Source organism: Silene latifolia, chromosome 9 (genome assembly GCF_048544455.1).
Source record: "Silene latifolia isolate original U9 population chromosome 9, ASM4854445v1, whole genome shotgun sequence".
NCBI classification, from domain to species: domain Eukaryota; kingdom Viridiplantae; phylum Streptophyta; class Magnoliopsida; order Caryophyllales; family Caryophyllaceae; genus Silene; species Silene latifolia.
This window is the reverse complement of record NC_133534.1, coordinates 183,448,463-183,459,225: the sequence shown is the minus strand read 5'-3', so window position 1 is coordinate 183,459,225 and position 10,763 is coordinate 183,448,463. Positions and strand designations below refer to the sequence as shown.

General features: G+C 40.0%; 1 protein-coding gene across 1 annotated transcript; it reads right to left on the bottom strand.

Annotated features, from left to right (window-relative positions):
- Nucleotides 1-373: 373 nt before the first annotated feature.
- LOC141601971 (uncharacterized) lies at nt 374-1,297 on the bottom strand. Its single transcript, XM_074422279.1, has one exon. The coding sequence runs from the start codon at nt 1,295-1,297 to the stop codon at nt 374-376; it is 924 nt and encodes a 307-aa protein (XP_074278380.1).
- Nucleotides 1,298-10,763: the final 9,466 nt, after the last annotated feature.

Below are 10,763 nucleotides of genomic sequence, written 5' to 3'. Positions count from 1 at the left end.
AATTTCAGACTTTTTGAGCATTTAAACTTCCTTTTTTTTTGGTAAAATGTAAGTATATAGAATTAAAGAAAAAGAAGGCATTACAAAGTATCAGGTTACACAAGCAACCCACAAATCTCACTCGGCCTACACAAAACGGCCCAAACCAAATAAGAAGCAACAACAAAAGAAAATGGAAAATCTTATCCAACAAAACCCGATCATCCCCTTACTACATCTTCTTCCCCAGTATACTGTTCTTCCCCTTTTTAATAAAACCCTAAATCGCAATCTGTATTCCACCTAACCATCTTCGATCACAATCATCAATGGCATTCCTAGCAACACCCTTTACCCGCAACCGCAGTTCCATCAAAATGGTATGTGCCAGTTTCTACGGTCTTAGCAGCTTAGATTCAAATTTGCTGAGGTTTCTCTGACGCCATATGTGGTATAATGCAGCATTCAAGATTGCATTCATCACCCCTTTCTTCAATCTCGAGCCTTGTAACCTTCCTCTCCAATCCATAAGATTCTGAACTGGAAGAGTGTGACATAACCAGATCTCAATTTGTTGGAGGACCCTTTTGCTATACTCACAATTAAGGAAAAGATGATCCAAGTTCTCTACTGCATTTCCACAGATGAGACAGGTATCATCCTCCACAACCCCCAATCTTTTAAGTTTAGCATTTGTGTTGAGGCTTCCGTGCTGATACATCCACACTAGAAAAGCATGCTTAGGTACCGTCCATTTATGCCAAATGAATTTGTCCCATTGTACTGGTATTCCTTTGTTTCTGAGCCACTCATAACCCTTGGCTATGGTATAACCACGACCATGTTGGACTGGCCACTCATTTTGCTGGTAAGCATCTTTCAAGAGATCTCTGACTTGGCAAACCTTTCTCCAGTACCAGCTAGAGTCTGCTGGTGGAAGGTAGTTTTTCCAATTCTCGTCTTTTATGTAGATTGTTGACGCCCATTTGACCCAAAGATGGTCAGACTTAGATGTTATCCACCATACAAGTTTACCAATTGCTGCCTTGTTCCATATATTGTCGTCTTTCAGGCCTAGTCCCCCCTCCTTGGTAGGTTTGCAGACCTTATCCCAAGAGACCAGTGGATTTCTCATTTGGTCCACTCCTCCATCCCATAGGAAATTCCTGCATATCCTCTCTATTCTGGCAATGACACCACTAGGTAGTATGAACATAGAAGCCCAGTAGTTGTGGAACGTTTTGAGCACTGCTTTAATAAGGACCAACCTTCCTGCATAGGAAAGTTTCCTTGTCCCCAAATCTCTAATCTTGGCCATGAGCTTATCTATGAGCATTTAAACTTAATTCTTTGCAAAATATTTTCAAAGTTAAAACCTTTGTTTTCTGGTTTTCTTGCAAAGTTGTTTTTAAGTAAAAGTCTCCTAGTGATCAGTACACAGTCAGTTTCACTGTTACATTATCTTATGTTCTTATATCTCACTATTAGATTAATCTTTGTATCATAATTTCTTAAATGAATAAGTGTGATATGACAATCTCGTAATAGTTAAGAAAAGAACGACAATTCTTGAAGCAGAGTAGTTGTAATCAAGAGTAAAAGTCTTAAAGCGGAGTAGCTTTAAGCAAGTGCAACCGGGGTTGGTTGGCGAGTTAATTTCATTGTAAGGGGTTCAGTAAGTTTGAGTAAATTCTAAACAAACAATAAAACAACGGTTGGGCGTAGGCCTCAGAGTAGAGGCTGAATTAATTTTTTAATCATCATCTTATTTGTTCGCTTATTCTTACGTTTCACTACCTTATTCGTTTCTTACTTATCTTGCCGCCTTGTCTATCTCACAGTCTCTCATAATGCGACTCAGACATGCTTTTAGTTTCTTGCGAACTTAAATTCAATTAAAATTTTCAAGTCTTGTACTTAATAGTTCTTACTTGTGTTATCAAATAACCAAGTTAAGGAGGATTTTTAAAAGTAGACTTAATTTACCTCCTCCCCCTCTTAGGTGTTAATGTTCTTAACTCTTAAATCAATAGTCTTATAATGGGTGTGGGAACCCCCACGGTAATATAAAAGAATAAATACATAATTAGCAGCAAAAAATACGTACATTTTTAAACTTTGAGGCACAGCTAGAACTGGCAAAATAAAACCGAACGCAAAAAACAATCGAAAATATCTGAACTGATAACCGATTAAACACCTAATATGAGTAAATTAAATAGTACCCGAAACCTGACTCAATCCGAATTGAACCAAAAGTGAAACGAACTCCATAATAACTATTAGGCCTAGAAATTCGCAGATGCCTCAGGATGCCATTTTACCCCGACCTGACCATCAGGGTATCATGACGTGAAGCTACTAGGATATAAGAAGACAGGCGTCGGCCAAGGAGAGGACAACGGTCAAAATATCAGGACGATATTTGACCTGATGACTATATTATTGATAAGATTCGGATGATAATTATAGCATTAATGGAGAAGATTTGGTAATAAAAGACAACAATTAAGGAGCAATAATACGCATTAAACCGAGCAATTAAGGCGGAATATTCAGCATTGATGAAGAAGATCCGGCAACCGTTTAGCATGGACTATATAAAGAAGTACTTGAAGATTATTTGGGACAACTACATTCAGCATAATACACGTTCTAGCACACAAGATTCTAGCAATACTTCCATACAATATTCAAGGTATATTATAGTTATTTGTGCTAAATACTCGATAATATAGTGAAATCCTCTCCTGGCTTGGTGCCCGTGGTTTTTTTCCCATTTAAGGGTTTTCCACATACAAATTCCTTGTCTCATTATTATTTATTTATCTTGCTTTACTTTTCTAATATCATACCTTGACCTGCGTACTGATAGATTAATTCGAGCTAGTTAACCCTGCCTAGACCTACCCTGACCTGATTTCGCTTTGCGCAAAATCCATACAAAATAATTGGCGCCAACCGTGGGGCATATAGCTCTTTAAAATATTTTTTCCTTATCTTACAAAAACCCGAATAACCTACAAAAATGGCCCAACCTACCATCGAAGAGCAATTGAACGCAGCCCTCCAACAAATTGCTGAGTTGGAAGGTTTGAAAGACAAGGTAGCCCAAACTGAGGCAGAAATACTTCAGTTGAGAGAATCGGAGTCAGCCTTGAGACAAAAATTAGAGAAAACTCAAGGAGTAGGCTCTAGATTCCAGCCAGGAACACCATTTGCATCAATTATCAAAAATATTAATTTCTCCATCTTTGGGAGTCCAAGTGGCTCTAAATTATCAATGTTGATGGCGATGGTGAGCCAAATAATAACAATGAAAACCCTGATGAATCTGCAGCAGCTTTCATGATGGCAGTAGTCCAAGAAATCATGAAGCTGAATGAAAAATTCGAAAAGATACCTGGAGTTTCTGCGAGTTTCGAGGAGGCTGCCCCTGACAGTTATGCTGATTCACCTTTTATAGACGAAATAAGAAAAGTGGATCTGCCTAGAAAATTTGTGATTCCGTCTATGAAAATTTATGATGGAACCACATATCCACAGAATCATGTAGCTCTCTATAAATAGAAAATGTTAGCTGCATCTATCCCTAGTGAATTTAGACAAGTCTGCATGTGTAAGGGGTTTGGAACACCCCTGACCGGACCTGCTCTGTAATGGTACATCAACCTGCCAACCACGAGCATCCATTCTTTTGACAATCTGATCAACAACTTAAACCAGCAGTTTGCAAGCAGCAAGGAGTTGGAGAAGCGGTCCAGTGATCTTTACAGGATTACACAGAAGCCAGAAGAGACTATCAGGGTATTCCCCGCCAGGTTCAACAAGGAGAAAGTGTTTATCCCCAGATGTGATGTTGGAATAGCAGTGGAGGCATTCAGGCAGGGGTTACTACCTCATAGTGACTTATACAATGAACTCACTAAGTATCTCTGCCATACCTTCGAAGATGTCCAGGCCAAGACCCTTGCATATATCAGGCTGGAAGAAAACAAAAGCTACAAAATCGGATAACCCAGTGGATCAAAGGACTATGAAAAGAGTAATAGGAAGAGCAAGAAAGGAAAAAATTACAGACCTGCTCCATATTCCAGGCCAGGCCATTCAAAAGTCAACCTGGCACATGAATATCAAGGTATGGCTAAAGTTTTCCCGCCTGTTTCTGAGCATAACTTCAGTGTTGATATTGCAGGATTGATCTAAAGTCTTGACAACATGGGATCAGTAGTCAGATGACCAAGGAAGGTGGAAAATCCCAACCCTAGGAGAGAACTCCAAATGGTGAGAATTCCACATGGACATTGGACATACAACAGATGATTGCTTCACCCTAAGAAAAGAAGTGGCCTACCTACCTGTTGAAATCCGGATATCTAAAGGACCTGATCAGGACGAAAGGCAGAAACGCAGACCAGGAAAATAAATAGGACTGCAACCTTCCTCCACCATCCCCAATCTATGAAGTAAACTTCATATCTAGTGGATCAGAAATTTGTGGCCTGACCAGTTCAACAGCAAAAAACATAGCCAGGATGCCAAGGACTACATCACCTTGCAAACCGGATCATGTCCCCACAATTGTAGATACCCAGTATCTGCTGAGACTCCAACAAACACCCGATGATTATCGGACTACAACATGCTTAGGAATCGCGGCGTTTGATCGACAGTTTGTGTACAACTTTACGTCGGAAAACTTAAAACGATTTCGAAAATAAAACATTTCAAAAGTACCTGGAGTGTTTAATGCATGACGACGGGGTCGCAATGACACTAACTAGAGTCAAAACCAACACCAGACCAAAAACCGACTCAAAATTCGAATCCCGACTCCAACAACGAGTCAAACCGAGTCAAACACAAAAAACAAAACCATTCAAAAAATTCTTTGTTAAGGTCGTTTCACGGAATCTTACATAGTCAAGTACCAAACATGTTCATCCAAATCCTAGGATAGAACAAATCATGATTGCACTTGTGTGAAAGCGACAAGACACCTCGAAGACGTGCTACATGGCTCGCGTCTCTTTGAGCAGCCCAGGTGGCCACGTCGCTCAAAACTCACACAACCACTCATTTTCCTATAAATACCTCTCAAATGCAACCATTTGGAGGTAACACGAGTGTCCGCCCCCTCACCTCTCTCTTAAACTTCTAGACTCGATTTCCTAAGTCACAAAATCGACATGTATTTACAACCTACCGATCGTAAACACAAGCCTTACAGATTTTGTTTGGTATCGTCGCCGTGCATTCGACCGACCCATTTGACCAACTCAATTCATCAATCAACATGTTTTAATTAACATATTTTCAACATATTTTCAAAACAAAATCCTTTTTTAAGGCACCTTGTTAAACTTCTTTGATCGCGATTAGTCACAACGAGAAAACCGTCTCTAAAGTCGCCTACTTTGCAAACATCAATAAACGTAAGTTTGAGGGTGTAATTATCTGATTTATTTCATGTCTTTACTGTTTTTATGAGTTTATATGCATGAACAATGCATAACACGATTCACATATAGGTTAGAAGAGCCAAAACCGAGTTTTGGCCCGAGACAGAAGCCCTTTGCTATACAAAGAGGCTCGCGCCTCTTGTGGGTTCTCGGGTCCGACTCAAACGTGTTTGTTCTCGTCTTTTCTCTTTATTTCATTTCTTATTTGCAATCAGTTTTTACCATTTCAAATGTTTCAAATCATTTTTATGACAAACTTTTTAGCCATAAATTATAATCACCCTTGGTTCCATATACCATGACGGTTTAATCCGTGACTCGGTGATATTAATTGGTTAATTACATTTTAAAGGAATTTCTTTTCTTTTATTTACCATTTTAATTCATTTTTATGTTAAACATATTTTGACCATTACAAAAATCATCCTTGGTTATTTATACCATAATGGTTTATTCCGTGACTCGATGATATTATTGGTTAATTACAAATTAAAGGGTATTTTAACCCGCTTTTATTTTATTTACCAAATTTCTCATTTATTTACATTTTGTAGATACCCGTATCCGTCGATATTAGAATTTATAGAGAACCCGACAAACACCCGATGATGATAGGACACATGTATTCTTTAGTTGTCATTGTCATTATTTGGAGCTCGTTTTACGAGGTAGAATGGGCGTCGTCGATGAAGTATTTTATTAATTTAAATGATATTTAAATTAATGTTTTTTTTAGTGAGTTCATTTTATTAATTTAAATGATATTTAAATTATGGTTTCTTAGGTAAATTCAATTTATTTTATTTTATTTTGAATTTATTTTCCCAAATTTATTTTATTGAAAATAAAATAAATTTTCGATTTGAAAAATCATTTTATGAGAATGTTTGATTTGAAAAGTCATTTATTTTAATTTATTAATTGATTTGAAAAATCGATTTGAAAAGCGAAGGAAACTCGTTTTGAGTGCTTGTTTTTGAGCTCGATTTTGGCTCGGTTTTTGAGCCCGTTTCCTTTACGAATTGGCACGAATCTCGAGTACACTAACCCACCTAGACCAATACCCATCCACCCATGTTCGAACCCCCATACCGTGGCCCAAATTCTCGTTCAAAACAACCCCAAGCAGCCCGCACTAAACCGCAACAGGCCCCTGTTTTGGCCGCCAATTCTCGAGCCCAAACCCGCTCCAAACACTACCAAAACCCGTACCCATTAACCCTAACCCATACCCTAGTATCCTACCCATATTATCCTAACTTAATCACCAAGAAAACCCCCCTAAAACCCTCACAAAAGTCGATGGACAGCAGCCATCCGTGAGCTAGCCCGATTTGCCCTTCCTCTCTTTTAACCTATTTTAACTCCCTATAAATACCACCCCTTCACCATACAATCATTCCAGTAAGTTCTCCATACATCCAACCATCACCCATAAGCTTTAAACCTCAGAAACAAACCCTAAACATCCTCCAAAAACCCTAAACAAAACCGACACACAAACTGAAACTGTTTGTGTGTCCTCTTCGAAAACTCACTCGTTCCTCCATCAAATCTCCATAAACATTCGAGTTTCTTGTTCCTAATTAACCACATAACATCCATATACACATTAGACAAAGAATTACGAGCCAAATTGCCCTTGAGAGTACACGAAATCCCTCGAAAAACAGAGTGAAATAACACTCTGTTTTCGCGGTTTCTTCTTGTCTGTCCAGTTCTGTTTGTGCTCGTTTTTCGTGCCCAATAACCCAAAACGAGCAGGGGTTGCTTTAAGATTCCTGTTCTCCTCTCTTTCTAGTTTCCAAAACATCTTTCGAATCGAATTTTCGTCGTGAAACGAGGGAGATATCACTGTTTTAAAATCGCTGTCCAGAAACTTTCCAAAACGCGTGTTTGCTTTATTCTTCGTCGACGACGGCCTCTCGAGATAAAATCTACCATCGATTACGACCCAAGACGGTGTCAACGATACATGTAGGTTGAGGGTGCATCAAATCCCCTTTTCTCTCCTTTTTTTATTTCGTTTTCTTATGCTTTTTTTAGTTTGTTTTTTGTTTGTTTTTCGTTTGTTTATCGTTTGTTTTAATTTAACTATGAAACTAGTTAGTCCGAGTATGAGTTAAAGTACTACCATGAACACCCGCGTTGACTTGAGATGGGAAAAGAAACCGCTACTTCTGTCGGTCGTACACCCCGTCTCATTTACATATCCTCGTGTTCAAGGTAGGGCATAAATAAAACGAGTTGTCTAACTTTCGTCGCTTTCGACCTCCTTATTGTTTCGGCCAAATCGACATACCCTAGGACCCGTTGTATGTTAGTTTAACCTCTGATTATTAACCTATGACGTATTTAGATGACTTTAAATTAATTTAATAATCTAATTAGACACGATAGGTGGCTTCGACGTAAGTTATAAAATCAATCGACGATTACGTAAATAATTGAATGCATCTCTCTTTTCACCTAATTTCTCGCTAGTATAAGAGTGCGTGATTAGCACCTTCTTATTGACACTCGATGAGTTAAATTAATTAGCGAATTTGACCTAATTAGACCCTTTAGGCCGTGTAGAATGCACCCTCATGCGACCATCAATCAACATCGTTTTTAACTCGTTTTCTAACTTGTTTCCTATCCCTTTTCGCAATCATTCGATCTAACCAATGAATCTAACTTAGGAACTAGGTTGGCCTCGTCTTGGGCCGTGATTTGGCCGTGTGTTTTGGCTTTCTTATTTCGTTTCTCTTTCTTTGTTTATCATTTGTTCTTTGTTGTTTCGTAGCTTGTAATTTACGAGTTGTTTATCGAGTTGTAATCTTTCAAGTTTGTTTTACTTTTATTGAGTAAAAACCTTTTCTAAAAACCTTGGTCTTGTTTGGTTAGACGGTTGTTCCCAATGCTTGTAGGAGCGTAGTAAACCGCGTGTTGTCTAAAGCAACGTGGCCCGGTTTATGCTAATGCATGCTTTAGTGCGTAACCCTATGTCTAATTCGATGAGATTAAGCGCGAGCACGCATTACGAGGAGTGACCCAAGGCCGTGGGTCATGTGAGCCGTGGGCCACCCCTCATGTGCACGGTTTTTAAGGCCAAACGGCCGTGTGTGTTGTCGTGTATTGTTTTGTATGTAGAAATTGTATTTAGATCGAGTTGTATCTTTAATTTGTTGTTGTGTCGGCATGAAATGCCTGGTTTGTAATAGGTAGATCCCAACGGCTCCCCCATTCCCCCTTAAGCCTTGTTTGCTTTGTTTGTATGTTGTTAGATTAATCAACCCACATGCTAAATTACAACTTTGACAAAGTTAGTTTAGTTGCATCTAAAACGACATAGAAATTGTTGTCACATGATAGGGTTAAAACAACGTTTGCATATCATACATCGCAGTAGCTATGACCTTGTTTGAAATCCGACACTTGACTTAGTAGAGGCCGTTATTGACGGGCGGGGTTGGGTGTCCTTATGGGCTTCCCAACACGTACCCTCACCCCTTACTCAAGATCTATGGTTTGTGGATCCGTCTAAATACCATTGGATTACGAGAGTCATTCAAATCGAGTGATATAGGGTACAAGTCTTTATCTTTAGTCACTCGTAGTCGATTGGCTTTATGCTTTTCGATGAAAGGTGTAAAGTTGACTTGAACGGTTCCAAGTTCCCAAAAAACTTGGTGGCGACTCTAATTTGTCTTAATTCGATTCGAAAGAACCTCGAGTCGATTATGCGGGTGTGGATCCCGCGGACGCGAGCCCCGAGGGCCTTGTCCACGATTTGGCGACTCCACTGGGAAAAGAGGACTAGTTACATTGTGTTTCTAGGGTCTTTTCCTCCGAGGTGAAACTTGAAAAGAAAGTGTTGGAAAGTAAAACATTACTCATAGTGCTACGATTCATGCATAAACCCTTAAGGACTTGCCCGGGCCGTCCCAGCGTTTCTTCGTGATGCGTGGGGGGCGACGTCCCACTATGCCAGGAAGCTGCACATTGCTCGCTTCCACTTCGCCTCGCGTGGTTCTTGGGAGTGGGGACGATCTTCTAGGTACTTTACCTTAAGACACCTTGCTCTATAAGACCGCAAAAGGATGGAGGGCATAGACCTTCTTGTAGAAGACTTGCCGAGACTTAGAGATGTCTAGGAGCATACATCCTTATAACATGAGAATGACAATGTGCAATTTGTTTTCCCGAGTCTTGTTTTTCGAAAATTCCCATGTCCTTTTCAAAACCAAACTTTTGAACAACTTATTTTTAAAATAGCATGGTTTTAAAAACGCGGAACGCTGCCCAAATAGGACTAGAATTTTCGGCCCAAAAAATGAGCTTTTATAGCCGGCATGCTGCCCATTTCAAATCTCATTTTCAAATCAATCCTTCGTTTTTTCCAAATCCGATCCGAAATGTTTCTCGAACCTCAACCAAGCATGAAATGCGTCGAGTCGTGTCCGGGTCATGGCCGTGTTAGGCCGGGTTTGTTTTGTTCTGAGAGTCTAGAACACGACCTTGTTGGGTCACCCAAGCTCACCTCTTGGGCTTCGAGTCATGTTGGTCGACCTTTTGGTCTAGGATAGTCCACAAAAAACGTCCAAGCTAGGCCCTTTAGGACGTTTTCACTCGAACCCATGGGCTATGTTAGCCCAATCACGGGTTTAGTCACACCAAGTCCAGTTTAGAATCGAGTTCTAACAGTTGGAGTCATGTCGTTTTGTCGAGTCTAAAATGAACCGATGTCTAAATCAAACCGTGAATCGAATCTTTGTTAATCAATCTCAAGTCGAGTCTTTGTTTGAGTCAAGTTGGGGTCGTGTCCTTAAGTGTGCAGGGGCTCTTACTTTAAATATTGACTCAGTACGGGGTTTTCTTGTAGAAAGGCCGCCAAAACCCGACGTCAAGCAATGGAAGATGTCATTAACAAGCTTACTGAGGCCGTGAACCTCATGATGACTAGGATGGATGCAATCGAATCTAAGGCTGAGTGAAGATTCACCTCCACCCCCCCACCACCGACGATCGGAGAAACGGTTCAAGTTCATCGAAGACCGTTTGAAGCTCTCCCAGGGGAAGAACATCCACTATGAGAATGCTAGGGCCTACGCCCCGGTTCAGGATAAGCTGCCCACGAACATGGTACTCACTGACATCCCAAAGTTCAAGGGCACCGAAGATCCAGTTCACCATGTTAAGGCCTATAAAGGGTACTTAGCACTGAAGGGAGTACCTGCTGATATGCTCTCTGAAATTTTCACCCAATCTCTGGGTAAACACCCAAAGGCATGGTTATACAATCTTGACCTCAAGAACTTCCCCACTTTCGAAGATATT

What these genes read in the sequence shown, in the direction of transcription:
- LOC141601971 (XM_074422279.1), bottom strand. Translation starts at nt 1,297, where the DNA reads ATGGCCAAGATTAGAGATTTGGGGACAAGGAAACTTTCCTATGCAGGA.